At 40.6% G+C, this 24,409-nt stretch overlaps 1 protein-coding gene across 2 annotated transcripts in view; it reads left to right on the top strand.

The window, feature by feature from the left end:
* The first annotated feature begins 16,897 nt into the window (after nt 1-16,897).
* LOC149242002 (pentatricopeptide repeat-containing protein At5g67570, chloroplastic-like) overlaps nt 16,898-24,409 on the top strand; it is a 274,597-nt gene continuing 267,085 nt past the window's right edge. The window contains exon 1 of one of the 2 annotated variants that reach the window (XM_089374112.1): nt 16,898-17,898. In XM_089374112.1, the coding sequence (XP_089230238.1) occupies nt 17,012-17,898 (887 nt within the window). In that variant the 5' untranslated portion in view covers nt 16,898-17,011. The remainder of the gene's footprint in view (nt 17,899-24,409) is intronic. The other variant, XM_089374113.1, reaches the window with a different exon arrangement.

The following is a 24,409-nucleotide window of genomic DNA, read 5'->3' as shown; positions in this document are numbered from 1 at the left end:
AAACTTTCCAATACAATAAATGACACAAAGACAAAGCCTCTAACATAAAAAATTATCAAGGACTTAGCCTAACCAAGCCTAACCATGGCATACATTTCGTCAAACATATTGAAAACATGTAATCTATAGGTCATGAATGCATATTTGAACATAGGGATCTGATACTTATTTGAGAATAATCAAGAAGGTCTAATTCCCATTCACAACAATTGCAATAACATGTACTAGGTCATGCATTCAATAACCATTCATTTACCAATCAAAACATGTTAAGAGCCATAACTGGAATCTGTCATAAAACCATGCTTATAACCAACATATAACCAAAATAATAACAATGATAGAACAACCATCAAAGCCACATTATAATAAGTACATTTACTCATAAAATACAATGGGAAAATGACTCTTATTAAACTATGAAAAATCCATCCAAGTCTGGGACTTCCACGTACCACCTGACCATACATTGGGTTGAACCAGTTTTTTTTTCAAACAATCACCCCCGTGCCATATTCCAAGCATGAATGTGGGATCTCATGGGAAGGCCAAAACATAAACAACCAAGAGAATCCAGAGGTTAAGCCACCTCCACCCTCACACTACCATGACCTCACCTAAACTGGTCCCAAGGTCACAAAACCAAACCAAGCTCGGATGCATCAGAATTCCTTCACCATCCCTTGAGGAATTTTCTTGTCTCCACCCACCTGTTGAGGGATTCCTAGAGAAAACCATCTCCACCCTCAACCCTTGGGATTTTTCCTGAGACCACCTCACCTGGATCCAAAACCTTCTTGCAATCCAAAGCTCAACGAATAATGAATCCCATCACACCATGGCTATATGGAAAATGCAAGGTAAGGCCTAAACCACTGTCACTCTTGGAAAAACCCATGCCAATGACAACAAGAGAACCAAATACACACATGCATATACCATGCATGCACAAACCAGACAAGAAATCACACATGCAACCTACTACCTGTAAGTGTTCCTGCTGAAGTTGTTTGATCCAAATTTTCCTTGATTGATCCTTGTTTTCCTTTGGTTTATTTTTCCTTCCTTTGTTTTTCCTTTCTTTCCTTTTCTTGCTTGCTTACTCCGCTTGACACTCTTCTCCTATTTGAAACTAATTCCAAAGCTAAACTGATAAAAGGTTGTGAACTGATCCGCAGAAGCCTTTTTATCATTGAGGCCTCTATTTTCTTCATTTTCATTCATTTTTCCTTCAATGTCCTTCTCATGTAAATCTGTGACCTTTCACCTCCCTTTTCTCCTAATTTCCTTTATTTTCATAAATAAATTCCAATTAATTGCCACTTTTCCTTTCCAAAACCTTTGCCAATTTACTTAGCCATAATAAATCGAAATGAACACCCACTAGGATGTTTTTCCCAACATTTGACTTGGAATAAATGTTCCATGACCTTGGTCTTATTTTGCCTTTATTAACATTATTACATGAACTTTTAACCCGGGGCTGTTACAAAAGATGAATGTATGGTAGCCTTTCACATGGTGACAATCTAAGTCCTAGGTTTACATTCTTAGGATTTTGATATGTTCCAAGATTAATAACTTCAAAGCTTAAGCTGGAACTAGCAGTTCTATAGTTTGTAGGTTTTTTAAACATATCCTTGAGATCATAGAGATCTTCTTGTTTGAAGACAAATTTAGGGATGGATTTCAAATTTGCTTTCATTTAGTGGCTTATTCAATTCTTGATTGTGAGGCGCTTCATCAATGATTTGCTCATCATACATTCCCTCAGATGTGAGGAAATTAAAGATGTCTTCATCATCATTGAAGAATCTCTAGTTGGAGATATTACGTGTAATTAAGGGTCTAAAAATTAATTCAATAAAAAAAAAACTAGGCTAATTTTTTTAGGTGGAATAAGTCTAGAAGCAACATTAGCTAATAGATATGTGCTTACGTTTTGTAATTTAGGAATTGGGCTAATATTTAATTCTAAAAAGTTTGAAGTAAATTCTTTAGCAAGCAATTGATAATGTTTAAGGTGATTAGAGGCACAATGGATAGTATTCTAACCTGTTTAATGACGATCTTTGAATCACCAAGAACCTTATTTGACATTCAAACTGTTTTCTTTTCTCAATCCTTGAATAAGCACTTCATATTAAAAAACATTGCTTATACATTGAAATTCAAGTATATAGGTAAGCATAGTTTTCTCCCCATTGTGATTCACCAAAATGCCTCTTACACTAGTACCATCACTAGATTTCGACCCATAAAAATACATATTCCATAACTGATTATTTACAACTTTATTTACAGAGGCATTTATAATATTCACACATCAAGATGAATTGGTCTGTGAAAAGTTTTCAATTTATTATCATATAGTAGTGGATGGAAAATGAGACACATGTGTAGTAAAACTTCTGAAATAAGAATCTATACAACAATTTCCTATAATATTGTGGGAAAAGGTGAGTAGTTCATTCTCCTCATCAATCTCTTTGACAATATGCTTCATGTGCTTTTGACAGTCTACTCTTATTTGATTAGGTTTTCTGTTAAATGGAAGCCATAGGTGAGATTAGTTAGTAGCAAAACAAGCTTTCAATTTCTCAGACCAATCTCTACATAGAAGAAGACCATAAGTTTATGGGATATCAACAATCACAATATCAATGGTTTGAAACACTTTGGGTTGAGGTACTAGTCTTATTAAGACATCTTTAAGTTCACCCAAAACCTTGACTTTTGACCTATCAAGCTGAATGATTTGAGTGGTTGACTCTTGGGGTCTAGCATTTATTTTCAAACATACAGAGTAGGGCATGATATTAGAAGAGGCACCAGAGTCAACTAAACAATTGTGCACGTTCTTGTTAAAAATCTCAAAAGTCAAGAGAAATGGTGGAGTGTGTGAATTGGAGAAGGAGGTGGCTTTGCTTTGGTTTTACTTTTGGTAGCAACAACTATTGAAGTTAAGGGAGATTTAGAAGTAGCATTTAAACAATTTAGTAAAAGTTTTTGTTCCTTCTTTAATGTACTAACCTCATATAATGAGATATTTTCCTTAGTCTTCTTCATTTCCTCGATAACATCGTAACCTATACTATTAGAAACAACATAGGTTACTTATTTGGAGTGGAACTTCTATCTACAGGAGCAAGAGGAGTAGATGGAACAAGAGTAAAACTTTTATTTACAGGAGATGAAGAGGTGCTTACAATAGGGCCTTTATTAGCCAGAATGTTACTTACAGAGCCTTTGGTTCTTGTTGTCACGACAAGAACCTCTTCCTCTTCATCAAACAGAGGACCAATAAAGTCCTAGGTAGCATTAGCACCAATCACTTCTTCTTATTCTTCCTCGTCTTTTGTTTTCTCTGGCTCTTCTTCCTCATCTTCTTCTTCTTCAACAGTTGAAATCTCATCGGAAGGAGGAGTTTGTTGAGCTGTTCTAAATGGTATGAATGGTATTCTTGAAGAGGAATCTTCTGTAACCAATTTTTTGAGATCAACTACCTCATTTGATAAGGTATTTATAAAATTTTCAAGTCCTTCCATATCCAACACTCCTTAGTGTTCTTTTTCTTCTTCTCTTCTTTAAATGTAAATTTTTAGCTCATTGAAAAGAGGGTTTCTTTATTTCTGTTAGTGTCGGTCTTGAGCCCTCCATCGGTGATCAAAAGCTCTTTGCATATGCATAGGTAGGTGTCTCATCAATGTCAGTTTTGCATCCCGTTAGGCATGCCATAAAACTGATGGAGGAGCTGGTCCTTGTCCCTTCTTGGCTTTGCTGGATCAGGTCATGTCAGGTATTAAGCTTGTGTCATATTTGTTTTGTTTTGTCTTGAAGTCCCAAGTCTTAGGTCTAGGGTTTTGGTCAAAAATCACTGCAAGGTCATGAGTCAAAGGTCCATGAGTGCCCAGCAAGCCAGAAGGAGGTATGTACATATGTTCCATTGATATTTTTCATCAGGTACAACTCATTTATACCTTGGATTTAAAAACCCTGTTTTTAAACCCAAGGTCATGTAATATTTGTAAAAAATAAGGAAAATTTCAAAAGTCTTCAAAATGCCGGCAATAACCCTGGTCTCCTCGCCAGAGTCCATCAGATGGTCAACCTGCAAAAAGAATGAAGTTAAAGCGCCTCAAAAGCTAAATTCAGGACAAAGCAACTCAAAAAGCAGTGTTAAAAGTGAATGTCAAAATAGAACATTAGAGAGTGGGTTTTGTAAATTAATTTTTTCAAATTGAACCTACAAGAGGTAAATTTCCCTCTAAACATCTTCATTATGCCTCTATGAGCTAGCAAAGAAGAGCAAGAGGGCGGAAAGAGAGAAAGAGGGCGAATTGCAGAAAAATTAAGGAGATTTATGGTGCGCGACCACTCAGGCAGTGTGCGCGACCACCTGGGCGGTGCGCGACCACTCGGAGCCTCCTCCACAGTTCAAATTTCTAACGCGCGCGACCACTCGGAGCCTGCGCGCGACCACTCAGTGCCCACTCACAGAACCTTCCTAAATCCACTCAAATCGTGTTTTGGTTTGTTAATTGCTCGAGGTAGGCCTCTCTAATGTATTGAATGTTTGAAACATGGATGATGAGCTTGTGTTCATGCATTTTTACCATCAAAAATATGAAGAGAAATAGGTTTAGTGATTGTTTGTTCATGTAGGCAATTTTGCTAAGGTTGGTGTTTGCTTTCAAGGTTTTTAATTCCTCTTTATTCCCTCCATTACTCCTATTAGATTTACAATTGTCATAATGTGTCTCTATCTCATCACATTTGCAATGAATATCAATTCCCCATTCCCTATATCTAAAACCCTAATCCCTCTCATATGCATCCCTTAAACCCTAATTCCTTCCCCACAGCATATATATATATATATATATATATATATATATATATATAAACACAGCAAGAATCAAAATAGTGATGTGTAAAAGGAAAGAGCAATTGCAATGGTAAAAATAATAAAACAAAAAAGACAAAAAACAGAGGAAAAGATTACTATGTGTAGCCAAGCCATTGCAAGAACAAAAGAAACTTATTGTTGTGCATAGTCCTCACAAATACAGTGAAAAGAAGGCTGTGTTATTCAAAGCAAAAATAAAGCAAATACAGCTGTACATATTTATTAAAGGACATGCTGCTCTGAAATACTGTTTGCAAAAGAATGTTGCTGTGTCTCCAAAACCAAACCCTACGAATCCTTTTCCCTTCTATCCCCCTAATACCCTTGATGCAATGCATCTCCTTTCTCTTTTGAATTTGTTAAGTAAAGCCCTCCTCCCCTTATGACAAATGTAAATTAATTCCTTATTTCCCCTTAGCATCAAAAGTACATCAATCCCTTGGAAAAACAGAGTATGCCTAATAATGTACAGTCAAAGGACAAAATCTAAGAGCTATCTGTTGATGCTAGTAATCAGTGCTGCCCCATCTCCTGTATTACATGCTACCCCTTACCCCCTGTTGAAAAATGTATTGTCCTTTCCCTTGGTGACCTTATTACATGTCTTCCCTAATAAAGATATTTCTTTGCAAATGATTTCCCGATGATGAGAGATGAGATAACATGTTTGACATTTTGTGAATTATTCCTTAAAAGTTCCCTGTTTTTATATATTTTCCCATTCCTTATGAAAAATCCCTCCCCTAACATTTCCCTTATGATTTTTTCCCCTTGAAAACAACATACTTCTTAGCATTTTTGCAGGCAAGGGCAGCAGTTTACTCTATCTATTTGCTTCACTTTGCTCAAAAGCACCATGTCAACCACTGAAACTAATGAGCAAGGTGATGACCGGTCTTCTTCTACGGAGGTCGAGGCACAACAGAGGCCTCGTAGGGGTGGCAAAGGTGGTCATCATAGGAGAGAAGAGCCCACATCTTTAGCAGAATTACAGGCTTGCCCATTGGCACTGACTTGTTTCCAGTACATGTCATGTTTCCAGTTTTGCGAGAGGCTTGCCCAGATTCAGCACCACAGGGAGTTGGCCCGGCTATTTGTTTTGCGCCTTCATGATGGGCAGGTTAATCTTGCAGGGGTGAATTTTGTACTATCTCCGGAGGTGATTTCAGAGGCTACCAGGATACCCAATGTGGGTGAGGTGTGGTCAAAGCGCAAATGGCTGAATTTTGTTTATTTTGAGCCATATGTCAGGCCAACATTCGTACATCACTTGTCAGGGAACTTTCCTTTCAGATTCCTCCGAGAGGAGTATGCTCCGATCATGCGGCTTATCATGCATTACTTCACATGTGAGGGAAGGTTTTCACGAGTCTTTGCTTGTCACATTCGCCTGTTGATGCACTTTACCCGAGTGAGGATGATGAACATCCCGGTTTACTTCTTCCAGGACATTCAGAGGATGGTGTCCGTGTTTCAGAGGCAGTCCCCAGCTCAGCAGTATAGGAGTTTGTGCCATCATGGTCTCATCCAGCTCATTGTTTCCCATCAGTTGAGTCAGCAGGGCATTCCATGGGCAGACTTCATTTCTCATGAGTTCTTTACAGTGCCACCACAGCTACACCCAGAGCCAGAGGTCATTTATGAGGAGGGAGGTCCATCTCACCAGCCCGAGATCATTGTTTCTGAGACAGGTTGCTTCCTCACCTCAGGTCACCTACCAGAGAGGTCACAGGACCTTGTTTGCAGCAGCTCGACGAGTACTTTCTCCACAGCAGGTGGAAGGGGTCTCGCCATCATCATCTACAGGTCAGCGAGTGTTATCTCCACATCAGGTGGAAGGGGCCTCGCATTCTTCATCAGCAGAGGCAGTACGGGAGGGCAAGCAGCCCATGGTTGAGGACGAGAGAGTTGGCGATACACATCATGATTTCATTGACCTTGATGCTCGCTCCCTCACTTCAGATTTGCATGAGATCATCAGACAGAGAGAGGAGGAGAACCTCGTGTTGCAGCAGAAGCTCGAAATGGCTCAATGGACCATCACTTATCTGGAGCAGCGCAACAGACAATTAGAGGCGGAGAAAGAACTTGATGAGCTATGGAGGATCCGCGGTAATCGAGGTTTGAACCGTAGGAGGCCCGGGGACCCATTGCCTGCTGACCGGGAGTCTTTGCTCATTCAGGCAAATGCTCGCTTGGAGAAACTGTTGGAGAAAGCCAACCAAGACAAAAGGCTGCTACGGAACATGAAAACTCATTATTGGGCAAGAATGCATGTTTGCAAGGCAAAAATGAAGATACTCCAAAGGAAGTTGTTCGAGGCCCGCAAGAGGAGGAAGAAGACCAACCCGCTCCGTATCTTGGCTAAGGCCTCTCTTACTCACCATGATACTCATTAGCCTCATCCTGGCAGCAAACTCAAGAAATTTTGAGAGTTTTGAGGCATTTTTGGCATTTTTGAGAATTTTACAGGTTTTGGCCATTGGAGTGGTCTCACCCCGTGCGCGACCACTCGTGGGGACAGCTCAGAACGCGGAAAAATTACATTTTTGGAATTTTCATGCAAAAATACACTTGCCTATGGATGGACTTCAAATTTTATGGAGATTTGGACTTCCAAAAGCTCAAAATACATGCAAATTTTGACTTTCTGCCCCTTTTTTGAGTTGCAGAAAGCTGCCTTGGGAGAAATGACTTTTGAGGGGTCAAATCAACTCCAAATTCAGAAATTCCAGTGGGGTTGGAAAGTAGACTCATAGACCTTTCCAACAAGCTATCTTGCACCTGATTTGGACACCAGGAAGGCCCTCAAACACAGCTGCCAATGTGCGCGACCACTCCAAGGGAGGGGCGCGACCACTCAGGGAAATTTCACCATTTTGACTATTTCGGCCTGCAAAACACTGTTTTTACTTTGGTTGACTTTTGATGTATGTAAATGATGGATTGTTGGGTAATTTTCATGGCACATGGATACATTTACTCTCCTTTAACACTTATAGAAGTTTCCTTGATGTAAATAGTGAATATTAAATGCATGGATGGGTTACCTAAGTTTTAGAGGCAAGTTGTTTTGACTGCCTATTATCTAGTGCTCAGTTTAGAATTAGTTCAAATTGCTCCTAGGAAGCTGAGCTCGACCCCTAGAGGTGGGGAAAGGAGTTAGATGATCTATATTATGCCTTCTCTTGCTCATTTTCATGGTTGGACTTTTGAGGGAGAAGCTCCTATTGTATATTTTACTTGTATCTCAGCAATTTGAGGAAAAGGAAGGCCAGGGTTTTGCAGACATCATTGTGGATTCTTGTGGATTATTGTGTTGATGGTGTGTTTCCTACTTGTCATTGTAAGTGTGTTTATGTGTTCCATCTCTTATTCTATTGCTGCTAATTAAACAAAAGAAGTGATAAAGTTTGAATTCATGCATGCCATGCTCAGCTTTCAATTTTGTTTAATATTTATGTTTTCCACTGTCTAAAGAGGATTCAAAGTCATTGTTTGCCCTCTTTAGCTCCCTCTCTTTCTTCCTTGATCATCCATCTCAGCTTAAGGCATCAGCACAAACTCCTAACTTGCCCCAAAGACCCACCTGCAAAAACTGAGCTCAATCCCCACACCCTGAATTGCACTCCCTCCAATTGCCACCAAAAACCCCAAAAACTTTAAATCAACCCTCCTTATCAGTTTACTAGCCTAATATCAGTGTCACTGTATTGGTCATCTCTGTCCATTGAATATTTTACTGAGATTGACCGGAGAGAGCCTTCTCATACCCCGTAGGGCTAGCTACGAGGTGAAATGGTTTGATGTTGCCTTGAAGGTTTACCTTCCTCAGCCTAGGGTGAAATCTCAAGCGCTAACATAGTGGCGACCATACTGGGGAGAACAATTGATCATTTGCTCATTGACGTGTTATTTCATAAGTCTTAGACGGAGCCTGAAGTTATGCCAGGTAGCCTTTGAAAACGCTCTTGTTTTACATCAGCGTTAGTAGATAAACGCTGCTTCAGTCAATCTCCGTGAGCTTGTGAACGTAGCGCTTCATTGACACTTTACCCCAGTACATGTATCAAGTTCAGATCTGATTGTTGATGGTGAACAACGATCAGACACTTGAAAGGCTGAAATCATTCACTTGGCGACTCCTTTCACTGAAGAATCCAACAACCTATGCTTCATGGTGACTTCACTGCAGAGAGATTAGTAGCTGTGAGATTTTCAAGATGGATCAGATTGCAAGAAGATATGCTCCTTTGAGCCGAGATCACATTCCAGGTTTTCCGAATAAAATTCCGAAGGTAGATTGGTCAAGGAATCTGCCTATATTTAATGATGATGGTAAGAAAGATGTTGCTTTACATTTGGTTAGATTTCACATGCATATTCGCAAGTTCAAGGTCAATTTTCCTGAAGATTTCTTGATGAAGATATTCTTGGCCACTCTGGAAGGTGCAGCCCAATCATGGTATGAAAGTTTGCCGCCTGCTTGTATTTACTGTTTAAAGGATTTTCATGCTATGTTCATTGAAAGATATAAGGACTCTTATCCATCATTGAATTTAGTTCAAGACTGTTGCAAGCATGCCTATAGTTTTATTGAAAGCCTTGAGAAGTTTTATGAAGATGATAATTTTATGGATGAAGAGATCATGGAAGCCCTGTATGAAAATCCGTTTCAGCAGCACATAGAAATCATAGAGAATATTTGTCAAGATCAGCAGGCTGAAGATGGCCATATGGTTGTAATTGATGAAAGAGAAGATCTTGTTTCAGATCTGCCTACAGAAGAAGACAGCGTGCAAGATAACCAAGATTCAAGTTTAGAATGTAATGCAGTCAACTCAGCTATTTCAGATCAAAATTCAGATCATGGTGACCAAGAATACCTTGTGCCGAATCCTGAAAAGGAGAGTTTTGTTGTTGAGATCATGGACAAAGTTCTTGATCCAAATGTCCTTATGCCATCAGAACAGAGCCTGCATGAGGAGGTAATTCAGCCAGCTCATGAACAGCAAGATGAGATCTTTGTTCAAGTAAGTGAAAACTCTTCTTTCAATCATAATTTGGATAGTTTGATTGCCATGCCATATGAAGATGATCAACAATGTTTCCAAGTTTCAGAAGATCAGGACTGTCATTCAGATTTTTCATGTTTTGAAATGTTATTTCAAGAAGTGATCTGGATTTAAACAGGAACGCAACAAATTACAGAGATAACCATATACACAAAGATGCAGCGGAAATAATACTTCATTTCATTAATGGAAAATACTGAAATATGCTTACAAACAGAAATGGCAATAAACTAGCTAGGGCGATGGTAGCTTATCTCTGAGAAGAGATGTGATGGCTACATGCCTCTGAACTGTGTTACAATTGGGCTCGAAGGCCTATTTATTGTTGAGAAACAATGGAAAAACCCTTAACATTCCAAAACCTAACCCAAGGAGATGAAACGCCAAACTGTGGGCCCCGTTTGGGGGTAAGTTGGTACATCAACTTCCCGGGGTCGTAACTTTGGCATATGATCTCCGTTTGACGCGTACAATAGCTCATTAGAAAGATCTATCTGAGCACTATCATTGTTGGAACGGGCAACACCAGTCCATTCCATGGACTCGTGTTGCCCCCGGATTCCCCAAAAAACGTCGTTTAGGGCCTCAAAACGGCTCCGAAAGTTCAGGACCCGAAAAACTGCTAAAAATAGTAAGTTGTGCTACAATTAAGGAAACTGAAAATGCTGAGAAAGACAATGGTGGGGGTCCAGGTGGACTTGGCAGGTGGCCACCAATATCCACCTGGATCATTCCTCCCCCCTTAGGAAGCAATGGTCCCCATTGCGTTGAGCTCCTCCATGAGATGAGGAAACTTCTGCTGAACTTGTTCCCTGGTGAGCCACTTGCCCTGCTGAAGGAGTTGGCCCGCTTTGACAACTCGATAAAGTTGGATATTCTGTTGGCGAGTGTTCTTGATCTGTGTGTCCATGATCCGATCAGTTGCAGCTTGTTCCATGCAATCTGGATTTAATTCTGTGGGTTTGAGCTGTTCTGCAATGTCGGATGTGTCTAGCAATGGTGGAAAGTATGGCCGAAGGCGGTCCACATTAAATACTGGGTGCAGGCCAAGGAATGGGGGAATGCTGAGCTCAAATGCATTGTCTCCCATAGCCTTAGTAATGGTGTAAGGACCATATCGGAGTGGTCTCAATTTCCGATAGGCTCCAGTAAGGCGTTCCTTTTGCAAATGCAACCAGACTTTGTCGCCCACCTGAAACTTGTGTGGCACCCGATGTTGATCATGTCACTGCTTGTACTTGGCATTTGATTTCTCAAGAATGTCATGGACCTGCTGGCGAATATGTTGGATGCGCTCAATGAAGCTGGTGGCCTTATCTGTTTCGGACTGGACATGAGCTGAATTCATGTGAGTAGCTGCAAGTGGCATGGCCACATCAATGGGGCATAGTGGCTGGAAGCCCAAACCCACCTGAAAAGGGCTATGGCCAGTGGAGCTGTGAAGAGCTCGGTTGTAGCTGTGCTGAACGTAGGGGAGGCTCTCGTCCCATGTGCGTGGATGCTTTGAGTTATACATGCGCAGAATGTGCACAATCATCCTATTGACAACCTCTGTCTGGCCATCAGTTTGAGGATGGAAGGCTGTGGACTTCGTGAGTTTGGTGTCCAGCATTGACCAGAGACTGGACCAAAAGGTGCTGAGAAACCGACTGTCCCGATCTGAGATGATAGACTGTGGGATCCCAAAGTGCACCCACACTCGTTCAAAGAAGAGTTTAGCAGTGGCTTCTGCTGTGATATTCTTCTTGCATGCCATCATAATGGCCATCTTTGAGAACCTGTCGACGACCACAAAAACACAGTCATTTCCATGCTTAGTGGAAGGAAGGCCTGACATGTAATCCATGGAGATGGATTCCCAAGGTCGACTAGGGGTAGGCAACGGGGTATAGAGGCCTTGCTTCTTAATGGTTGGTTTGGCAATGGCACAGGCAGTACATGATCGGATGTACTTCCCAACATCCTGTCGAAGATTCGGCCAATAGAAATAGTTTTGCAGTACTGCCACTGTTTTCTCGACCCCGAAATGCCCAGCAGCCCGACTGTAGTGTGCTTCCCAAATCATCTTGGCACGCTCGCTTGAAGGAACACAAAGGTGACCGAGGTGGCATAATAGGGCATCCTGGAGGTGAAAATCTGCAACCTGCCGACCCTCCAAGAGTGTCTGGTATGTGTGGCCGAATTCTGGGTCACTTTTGTAGAGAAGTGGCCAATCAGAAGTCTCGTGCCCGCAAGAGTTGAGCACGGTGGTTAGCGCCATGATCGGTGGTCGACTGAGGCAATCTGCAACATTATTGGTGCTGCCCTTTTTATACTTGATATTCAAGTGAAACTGTTGCAGGTATGTAGACCACTTCTGATGGCGATCATTCTGCAATTTCCCTTGGGTCTGTATGAACTGCAGAGGTCGGTGGTCTGTGTGGATGACCGTTTCCTTCCCCAAAATGTAATGCTTCCATTGTCGGCAGGCCTGTACAATGGAATACATCTCTTTATCATAAGTGGGGTACTTCCGGACTGTGTCTGAAAGTGTTTCACTGTGATATGCCACTGGATGTCCATGTTGAGTAAGGACTGCCCCAATAGCATAGTCAGAGGCATCTGTCTCGACCTCAAATGGTTGTTGTAAATCTGGTAACGCGAGCACTGGTGCCGTGCAGAGGCGATCCTTCAACTCCCTGAATGACATCTGTTGAGATTCAGACCAAAAGAATTTTGCTTTCGCCCCGCCCTTGGTGACTTGACTCAAGGGCCAAGAAATATGAGAAAATCCCAACACAAACCTGCGGTAGAAGTTGGCAAGACCTAGAAAGCTGCGGAGCTCTGTTAGAGTGGTTGGAGAGGGCCAATCCCGAATGACTTGGACCTTGGCTGGATCGACATGCACCCCCTGTTCATCAATGATGTATCCCAGATACTGAACCTCGGTCATGCCAAAAGTGCATTTCTCCAAATTGGCACATAGCTTGTGTTGCCGCAGTGTTTGGAGAACCTGTCGGATGTGGTGGAGGTGCTCTTCCCAACTCTGGCTGAAGATCAGAATGTCATCCAAGTATACTACTACAAAGGAGTTGGTGAATGGCCGCAAGATGTCATCCATTAGCCTCATAAAGGTTGCAGGAGCATTTGTCAATCCGAAAGGCATGACCAACCATTCGAAGAGGCCCTCCTTGGATTTGAAGGCAGTCTTCCACACATCTGAGGGTTCAATTGGTACCTGGTGATATCCTGACTTCATATCGATCTTGCTGAAATATTTCGCCCCCTTTAGTTGGTCTAGGAGGTCATCAATCCGCGGGATCGGGTACCTATTACGGACAGTGATCTTGTTCAGCGCCCGATAGTCAATACAGAGTCTCCACATCCCATCCTTCTTCTGTACCAACACTATCGGGCTCCCACAGGGCGAAGAACTCGGACGGATGTGACCTTTCTGCAGGAGCTCCTGAATCTGCCTCTTGATTTCATTGTTCTCCAGAACGGAGCGCCGATAAATTGGTCCATTGGGTAGCGGCGCACCTGGGGTCAGATCGATGGAGTGCTTGACTTGACAGTGCAGAGGAACCCCTGCCGGGGAGGTGAAGATGTCTTCGTACTCCTCCACAATCTTGTCCGTCTGTAGCTGCCGTGCAGAGGGACCCCGTTTGGAGGCCGCGGCCACTGTCTTCTTCTTCCCTTGAGGGCGTATCATCAGGAAAACAAATTTCCTGGTTTTGGAAATGATCTTACTGCATTGTTTTGCAGTAATCAAAGAGATGGCGGCAGGTGGTGCTACCTCTAGTATCCTGAATAACTTATTTCCCAATGTAATAATAACAACACGGGGCCTTGATTCATACACAGCATGTCGCTTCCACAAGTATGGTTGTCCTAGTAATACATCACAAACTTCAAGGGGAGCAATGTCACACAATACCTCATCCGTGAAGGGCTTGATGTTGTATGGAAGGCGACACTGCTGGCTCACGCGAAGATCTCGCCCTTGGTGAAGCCACCCAATGGTGTATGGTTGTGGATGTGCTGTGGTCGGTAAGCCCAACCGCTTCACGACCTCTGCCGAAATGAGGTTCTTTTGACTGATCCAGATTTAAACAGGAACGCAACAAATTACAGAGATAACCATATACACAAAGATGCAACGGAAATAATACTTCATTTCATTAATGGAAAACACTGAAATATGCTTACAAACAGAAATGGCAATAAACTAGCTAGGGCGATGGTAGCTTATCTCTGAGAAGAGATGTGATGGCTACATGCCTCTGAATTGTGTTACAATTGGGCTTGAAGGCCTATTTATTGTTGAGAAACAATGGAAAAACCCTTAACATTCCAAAACCTAACCCTAGGAGATGAAACGCCAAACTGTGGGCCCCGTTTGGGGGTAAGTTGGTACATCAACTTCCCGGGGTCGTAACTTTGGCATATGATCTCCGTTTGACGCGTACAATAGCTCATTAGAAAGATCTATCCGAGCACTATCATTGTTGGAACGGGAAACACCAGTCCATTCCATGGACTCGTGTTGCCCCCGGATTCCCCAAAAAACGTCGTTTAGGGCCTCAAAACGGCCCCGAAAGTTCAGGACCCGAAAAACTGCTAAAAATAGTAAGTTGTGCTACAATTAAGGAAACTGAAAATGCTGAGAAAGACAATGGTGGGGGTCCAGGTGGACTTGGCAGGTGGCCACCAATATCCACCTGGATCAAGAAGACAAGACTTGTTTGAGCAAAGGGAAACAGAAAGTCTTATCTCCTTTGTCTGAAGAGGAGATAGATCAGCTTTTGAAAGGTCTTGTTACATCCCAAGCTACAGCAGATTTGCAATGCATACATAGTCAAGAAAGTGTTGGGGAAACTTCTTCCTCTGTTGAAGAAGATGATTGTCTTGTAGATCAGCAAATAGATAATGTTTTCCTTCACAAAGATGATAATCCGGCTGTCATATCATATGAAGATCACCCACCATATTGTCTGACTACCGAAGATCATAGCATACAGGATTACCTTTCAGATTCTTCATATGTTTCATGTGCTGAAATGTTTTTCCAAGAAGAGATCTGCTCATCCATTTGTTCAGAGATTTTTGAAGACCAGGAACATACTCTTTCTGAAGCACATGATGAAGGTAGATCAGAATTTGAAGCAAAGGAAACCTTGTTCTTTTAGCAGGAGGTGGCAGTGGCAAATCTTCATGTTTTTCATGATCCTCTAGCAGATTTGTTACAGTCAGCAGTGATAGTGTTTATTGCAGTATTCAGTGATGAAGGAGAATATGGTCAACTATGTTTTTGGATGCCCAGTGATAGGTTTGTATTGTTGACCAGAAGAGCTAATCAGGAGAATCAATCAAGAAGGCATCTGCTTGATTGGTTGCATTGGCATTTTGATATAGTTTGATGTATATAGTCTTGTAAGAAACACCGGTGGTTGTCATCATGATTTCACATCTTGATGGACTGCTGCCCTTCAAAAAGCTTTGTAAGTTCTTGTTTTAGTTAAGTCGGTCATGAGTCATTTGTGTTTGGTCTGTTAAGTGAGTTTTTTCAAGTTATTTCAGTTTGCCATCGAGTCGGTTTGAGTCAAGCTTCAGTTAAGTTTCAGTCAGTTTTCAGTCAAGTTTTCATTCAATAAATGAGTAAAAGTCTTGTGTCGTTTGCCGAAATAATGACTCCATTTGCCCAATGAATAAAACACTGGTCTACTCTCCCAGAGGTCTGAGGTTCTTGGCACCTCCAAGGAGCTACCATCCCCATTGGAGCCAATGTTAGTGTCGGTCTTGAGCCCTCCATCGGTGATCAAAAGCTCTTTGCATATGCATAGGTAGGTGTCTCATCAGTGTCAGTTTTGCATCCCGTTAGGCATGCCATAAAACTGATGGAGGAGCTGGTCCTTGTCCCCTTCTTGGCTTTGCTGGATCAGGTCATGTCAGGTATTAAGCTTGTGTCATATTTGTTTTGTTTTGTCTTGAAGTCCCAAGTCTTAGGTCTAGGGTTTTGGTCAAAAATCACTGCAAGGTCATGAGTCAAAGGTCCATGAGTGCCCAGCAAGCCAGAAGGAGGTATGTACATATGTTCCTTCATTTTCCTCTTCACATGCAACCTGTGACATTTCACCTCCCTTTTTCCCTAATTTCCATTATTTTCATAAATAAATGTGCCAAAATGCCATTTTGCCTTTCCAAAGCCTTTGCCAATTTCCTTAGCCATTAATCAACCACAAGTCATCCACATCACTATGTTTTTGCCCAGCATTAAGCTTGAAATACTACGTGTTCCATCAACGTGATTATTATTTTGCCTTTATTAACTTTTATTACATGAAATTTTTACCAAAACTATTAAGATTGTGTTTTTAAATAAACTTACTACTTTAAAAAATGCTCCCAACACTAAATTACACCATTCAAATTTATAATTCCAACCAGTCTTTATCAAAATTTAAACAAAATCTATATTTTAAAAATAACGAACAACCACACAGATCTCTATCAACAAATAACCCAAGCCTATTAAACTTATCAACAAATAACCCAAGCCTATTAAACTTTCCTCATATTAAACTTATCAACAAATAACCCAAGCCTATTAAACTTTCCTCATACCCACTTAAATGATTGAGAATTGTTTTCCCTTAAAAACACATTGATCCATTGTATTAGATGCCCCTTTTTTTTCCTTTGGCAATATATAACCCTTAATCATAAGTTTAGTTTAGATATATGGAACTTATAAACCATTAAATATACTTTTCATATTATAATGACATGGGAAATTAATCATAAATATAGTCCACTAGCAATGTTATTAAAATAAAGGATAAAAAAATCAAAATCAATAAATTGAACATTTTATTTTTTAACTCCTCACACCGCAACGTATATGAACTTCCGGACGTCATCATCAAACCCATTTACGAATGTCCATAAATAGTGTCGTCTTCGGTTCAAAGGGTTTAGATTTGCTCCATGGATATCGTTCTTTCTGCTCGATGGCCTCTAAATTCCCTGCAACGAGCAGAGCTGAAATATGAGGGTGCTTGACAAATGCGCCAAAAAATTGCCATTCATATACTCTCATCAGACGCCTATAATGGCAGTAACAAATCCATTATCGTCCTCATGCTGGTTGGGGAATCCTCACCCTCATTTCTCATCGAAATTATATCCCAAACAGGTTGCGTTCCCTTGCAGAATTGAATGTAAAATCGAAGTAGACACTGAGAAAATCGAGCGCCGCCTCATCAAGAAGGGTTTCATGCCGACGCCGAAGATCATTTACAGGTTGCGTAAAAAAGAAATCCAGAAGGCTAAGAGAAAGGCCAAGAAGAACCCCGAACCCGAGGTCCCCGAACGCATTAAGAAGGTTCTGGAAGAAGAAGCCGAATTCGAAGCTGCGGCTCGTGAATACGAACTGCTTATGGACGAATTAGCGCAGAAAAACCCCGACGGCAGAATCAGTAATGAAACTTCAGTCATCAATGGCGCCGAAGAGAAAGAATTTCAGAAAAATTTCAGTAGCATCGAAGTTAATGGAGAAGAAAATGAGCAAAAGGAGGCTGTGAACTTGGAAGGAAAGCCATGGGAGAGAGTAAAGGGTGTTAAAGACTTCAGAGGTCGGAATGTCGTTTTTGGGAATGGGTTTGCAAGAGGCCATGGATTGAGAGGAATGAGAGGGAGTAATAAGGGATTAAAGTATAGGAGGGAGAACGGGCAGAATCGGGACGATTTTGAGGAATTCAGAGGAATGCTTGCCAAGCGCGGAAAAGGGCATCTGAAGGACTTGAATTGGCTTCTGGACGATGATCTCGGCGAAGTGGAATCTTCTGCAGAAAAGAGTAGTTTGAAGGGCATGGAACAGGTTAAGGATAGGGCTCCGATTGACGAGGAAAAACAGATTCAATGGCTCGCAGAAAGGTACTATCCCTGCGCTTCAACTACAACATCACGTGAAAACCAATCTGAATTTGGAAATCTAAACCAATCTGAATTTGGAAATCTCGTAACTTCGCTGATTAACCACACAAACAAATCTTAAAATCCCCAGCCTGCATAATCAAGTATCTGATTAAATGCCGGTTCAATTTGTTCAAGTTTAATTCTAAGAGGAGGTCTTATAAACGAGGCAGGTCTGAAAAGTAAATAGTAAACACACGTGCGTGTGCGAGCGATAGAGATAGAGATAGAGTTGAATTGAAGAATTTTAATGAGGTCTACGAGACCAAAACGGTCTAATGGAGGCAGATATCCTACTAACAAGCCCTCTTGGCATGAATCATCATCAAAACGTTTGCAGTTTTGCAGTTTGCCGTCTTGTGAAGCGTTCCTTCCACGAATAGCTCACAAAGACTGTCCACTTTCAAATCGCTTTTGAACTTACTAAGAATGTCCTTAGAGAGAATAGAGTATTGTATTAATTTGTTCAGGGCCAAATGGCATGTGATGTGGGAGTCGTGATAGAGCAGTTTACATCTTTTCTACAAAATTAAGAAAACTTAAATGCCATGAAGGGACAATATCGCATGGGCGGTTATCCGTAAATTGTTACGTTATTTAGATGTGTCCCCAGAGGTGGGTAACCTACAACGGTGGGGTTGGTTCTCAGCGCCCTGTTTCCGAAGTGCATCATCCTAGGCCCTTTTTGCCGTTTCGTCTACTAGTGGCTCCCGGAATGCTCCTTATCAACTGCTGTCTTCTTGTCAGTGTATATACGCAGGCTAGGTTAACTTAGGTAAGATATTAATGCTGAGTTGGTTTATCATCCAACCACCTTCTTGATGTAACTGCTAACCACCTTAAATGTTGGACTCCTCCCAGTTTATTATAAATAGAAGGGACCCGCCTTGTATGAGCAAATTCCCCCCTTGTATGAGCAAATTTAATAGATGCAGTGATTCTCTTGTTCTTTCTATAGGTTTTGAGGCTCTGTTCTGTTATTTGAGTTCTGCTGTTTGTGTGGAGGTTAAAGCTAATATTGTTTTGGTGCCTGTAGTTTCATTTTACATGGTATTAGAGCAAAAAAACACAGGAAGGAGTGGGACTACCCCATCCCCTGGAAAATTTCCTTTTACCCCAAGCAAGGTATGAAGTTGAACATACTGAGTATCTGTCAAGGGTTTAGTGAAGTTGTGAGCAACCTGCAACTCAGTGCAACAGTACTGCAATCGATGATCCTTTCACGGATCAACTGTCGGATGTAATGCATATGGACTTCTATATGCTTGGTGTGTTGATGCTCAATGGGATGCCTGGAAATGTGGATAACACTCTGATTATTGCACCAGATTAGAGTAGGCTGCTCCTACTTAAAACTTAGACTTGGACAAAAGCTGTCAAATCCAAATAGACTTGGTGGCAGCATTAACAACACTTCAATACTCTGCCTTTCTAGGAGAAAGGGCAATGTTAGCTTGCTTCTTGCTAGACCAACAACAGGACTAAATGGAAGATGAAAGACATAGCCAACGGTGGACTTGTGGTCATCAATGTCACCAGCCCAATTGGAGTCAGTATAACCCACTAAATTTGCATTACTATCAGAAGCTTACTGAATGCCATATGTGTATGTCGCGAAGACTTTTCTTTGCAGTTCCAATCAAGCTCATGTGGTTTGTTCATAAACTGAGAAACCAACTCAACGACATAGGAGCATAGTTTTAAAAACTGGAACCGGTGACCAGACTGGTCCACCTAATAAACCGGGTTCAGACCGGAACTGGGACTGGTCAGATCTCAATGAACCAGTGTTTAAAAAAATACATGAAATAATTAGTTTTTAATAAAAAAACTATTTTTAAGATTTAAAACCATGATTTAAAACCAATAGAGACAAAATATGCAAGGTTTGCTCATCTATATACCATGTAAAGGTGATAATATTAAAATGGCACCGAGTGCAATACATATCAACAACAAAATACATAATCAATGAGGCTCTAAATGGCCTATATAGAGTTTGAAAACAATGCTCTAAACTTTGGGGCCACTGACCTACTACAAGTCTACATATCAATGATCAACAACATGATCACTCCTCATCATGATCAAACTCATCACCACTACTAGACAAGGGGTCGTCGACATGAGTTACATAAATAATATGGTTTAGTGTTTGAGGACTCCTAAAACTCCTCTACAACTTTAGTAGTAGTAGTGGCAAAAAATAGACATCAAAAGTGCAAATCACTGATCAACATGGTCAATCATGAAACTCATCATTGATTCAATGCTACTAGAAATGAGATCATCAACAAGAGATACATAAACATCATCTAGCTCAAAGTATTCAGACTTGGATTGCTCAACGTTATAACATGATAGAAATTTTGAAAAAGTTTAACATGCCTAACCAATGATTTTGGGTTGAGTGAATGGTTCATCTCCTCAACCTTATAATGTGGTAGAAAAAGATTAGCATGTCTAACCGGTTTGTTTCCTTTGAGTGAAGGGTACATTCTTGTTAATGAGTGAAATCTAAAATTCTAGTTTCTCCATATGAAATCCAATGAGGTTGAAACCACTATCAAACATCCTGAGTCATTTCATGGCATAGTTTTAAAAATCGGAACCAGTGATTGAACTGGTCCACCTAATAAACTGAGTTTCAAACAGAACTGGTGTAATTGGGACTGGTCAGATCTAAATGAAACCGTTTTTAAAAAATACATTAAAAAATTAATTTTTAATGAAAAACAATTTTTAAGATTCAAAACCATGATTTCAAGCCAATAGAGACAAAATACGCAGTGTTTTCTCATTTATATACCATGTAAAGGTGAATATATCAAAATGGCATCAAATGCAATACATATCATCGACAAAATACATGAGCAATGAGGCTTTAAATGGCCTATAAAGTCCAAAAACAATGCTACAAGCTATGAGGCCATTGGCTTACTACAAGACTACAATTCTAGACTCTAGAGTCTACACATGATCGATCATCAAATTCATCACCACTACTAGACACATGATCATCGACATCAGCAGGAGCTACATAGACACCATCTGGTTCAGAGTCTGAGGATGCCTCAGCCTCATCTGCGACTTCAGTAGCACTGCCACCAATAACAATAGAAGTGGACCTAATGGAAACATGAGTTGGTTGAGTTGCATGACTAGTGCCTTCCATTGGTTGTGTGCCTTTCCTTGACGCGGCCATTGATCCGGGTTCTGATGGCGCCACCAAATTTGCTTCATCCCCTGCTACTGCCATGTCACTATCAAAATCAACATCAAACACAAGATCTTTAGTCCCCTTCACCCATTTTGATGTTGGATCAATATCGTCCAACACAATGGGATCTAGATCAGGTGTTTTGTTCATCATTTGGTTCTGCCTTAGTCGAAGGTTGTATTGCACGAAGACTAGATCATTTAACCGTTTTTGCTCCAAACAGTGTTTGTTCTTCATGTGTATGTGCTAAAAAACAGATCAATTGCGCTCACAACATGAAGCACTGCAAGTTTGGCTGAGGACTCTAATTGCAAACTTTGGCAATTGAGGGCACTGGCTGCCAAATGACTCCCACCAATGTGCTGCAAAGAAAAAGACATTAACTAGTAACTTAGTTCATTTCATTACTTATTTACAAATTACAAATATGTATAGATAATTTGAATTGTAAATTTGTAAACAATTTAACTTGAAAAGAAAAACAAATTGGAAATTGAAATTGCTTACTTGGTTGATCCACATCTCTTGCCATCTTTGCCAAGTTTTTGCCAAAGGTACCAGCTGCCATACTGAAAAGAGTAAGTTGTCTATGTATTTCCAACTCGTTTGCATGGATAGGGACCATGCGCTCCAAGAAACCAATCAATCTAGCTTTGACCTCCCCATTCCGCAGATCTCCTAGCTGAGCTTTATAATGATACTTTGGTTTCAAAAAATATCTAGCTGCATGTATAGGACGATGGAGTTGATTGTTCCATCTGTTATTAATGATTTGCCATATACGACCATATTTAGCTAACATGTCCTTGTAAGTTGCTTGTATTTGCTCCTTTGCCTGATCCATAGTCTCATAAATGTAATCTATGCTCAATTTTTCCCCATCCACCATCCTTAGCACCTTAACAAGGGGCTTGGTAATTTTCACAAGCTTTGCAGACCTTTTTCAAAAATAATTGTCAAACACTTTCTGTTTGGTGTCTTTTCCATCTTGTCTACGAGCCCACTGAGATTTAGTGCAATCATCAGAAGAAAACATTTTCTGCAGGTTTTTTTGTTGAGCATTGAGACATTGCAACGTGAGGAAGTGAGTTGCAAATCTCGTAATTGCAGGCCTAACAAGCTCTTTGCCCCCAATGTTTTTCCTCATTAGGTTCAATGCCCATGAGTGGTTGTAAATGTATTTTGTAATGCACTTGGCATGCTCTATAGTGTTTTTTACCCACTCCACTTTGCCTATGTCCTCAAGCATGAGGTCTATACAATGTGCATCACATGGAGTCCAAAATATGGTCCTATATTTGGACTCAAGCATCTTTCCAACAAGAACATAGTTTGAGGCATTATCGGTGATGACCTGCACAACATTTTGTTCCCCCACTTCCTGAATAATGTCATCTAAAAGCTGAAATAGAAGGGTTGCATCCTTCACCTTATTAGATGCATCAACTGATCTCAAAAACATGGTTCCTTGAGGGCAAGAAATAAGGAAATTAATGATAGTGCGGTTCTTTCCATCGGTCCATCCATCTTACATGACATAACAACCTATTTTGAGCCATGAATCTTATACTGAGCCAAATACTCATCAATGGAAAAAATCTCTTTTTGCGAAAGAGCTCCCCTCAAGTCATGCATACTAGGGCCTTTGAAGCTCTTTCCTGCAGCTATAACAGAGTCCCACATACCTTGGTAATAATGTGAGCGAGCAACATTAAATGGGATATCTGCATCATACCACCATCTATTGATAAGAAGTTTCTTTGCTTTGTTTTTTCCAATGTTGATCCAAAGTGGGTTGACGACTTGGCTGGGAGGAAGTGGGATTAGAAGAAACAATGTTGGCAGTGTTCAAATTTGGGTACCAGAGGACAAGTGCTTTGATCTTTGGCCTAGGGAAAAGTGTCCAAATTTATTTATACTTTTCTCCTAAAGTGACTTTATAAGTGGTAAAGCCAGTTTAATTTAAAAGTGACTTTAGAAGTGGTAAAGTTACATCCTAATTTCAAAGTGACTTTATAAGTGGTAAAGTTATAATCTAATTTAAAGGTGACTTTATTAAAGTCACTAAAGAATTAGAAAGTGAAAAAGTGACTATGGAAATAAAAGGCTAAGTGGGTCTTTATTTAAGTGGGTGAGTTAAAAAATAGAAGGTGAGAATTAAATGCACATTTATTCTCATCCCTAGATCTAAATGAATCACAACCATTAGATCTTAGGGTAACCCAAGAGGTCATTTAGAGAGTAAAAGGAGAAGAGAAGAGGAAAATATCATTCATTTTTCATGAACATTTGAGAGAGAGAAAAGAGAACAAGGAGAAAATTTCTGAGTAGTGAGGAAGTGAAGGAGAGTAGGAAGAAGACATTTCAGCAAATCTGGGCAGCAACATTTATTGGCATGCATTCCAAGGCAAAACCGTACAACAAAGAAAGACACATATATCGAGGAAGAGGGACAACACAGAAATCGAGGAAGAGGGACAGCAGCAAGGACATGAATTTCGAGGCAGATTTGGGCACAAATTTTGAGGCAAATTTGGGCACGAATTTTGAGGCAGTTGTATTGTTGAAATTTGTATGGTCCGTACACAAGTTTTGGGCACATTTCTTGAGGTAAGCCGTACAACATTTAATGCTGTTTTATTGCTGGAAAAATTTATGTTTTGGCTGTTTGTTGATTGGCACGATTTTCGAGGTGGAGTTCAAGCAAATGGGCAGTCTTACGCGACGTGCTCTGCATCCATTTCTGTCACTCCTAATGGCGAAGACAGTTCACTCTTCCGCCATCCACCAGACTGCTACAGCCTCCAAAAATCTGGTAATCTTCAAAATATTCTAATTTCCTTTTGTTTCAGACAAATTTCGTTTATTTTCTTTCTATGCCCTATATTGGGGTTGTCACTCATGCCGCTTCTTTCTAACCCACTACCATTCTTCTCAGCCCTAGTTAGGCCAAATGAATTGTGATTTTTCAGCGTTAGAAACTAACTCTAGACCAGTGACATAGGAATTTGGAAAGAAGAGATGGGATAACCTTCCCCACCCAGTTTCACTTTAACACAGACCTACAATCTAGCAGGGTCCTTGATCTATATAAGGGTTAAAAAGGAATGCTTGAAACATATGTGTCACTCTCAAGAAAAGTTATCAGAAGAAAACAATTGAATGAAAAATACATAAAATATTCAAATTTCAATAAAATTTGCTTTATGCACTTTAATGTAATCCATATCATGGGACACGAAGTATGCAAAT

Source organism: Pinus tabuliformis, chromosome 8 (assembly GCF_031772625.1).
Source record: "Pinus tabuliformis cultivar Carrire ecotype Pingquan chromosome 8, CPIR1, whole genome shotgun sequence".
Lineage (NCBI taxonomy): Eukaryota > Viridiplantae > Streptophyta > Pinopsida > Pinales > Pinaceae > Pinus > Pinus tabuliformis.
This window is presented reverse-complemented; position numbering and strand designations above follow the sequence as displayed.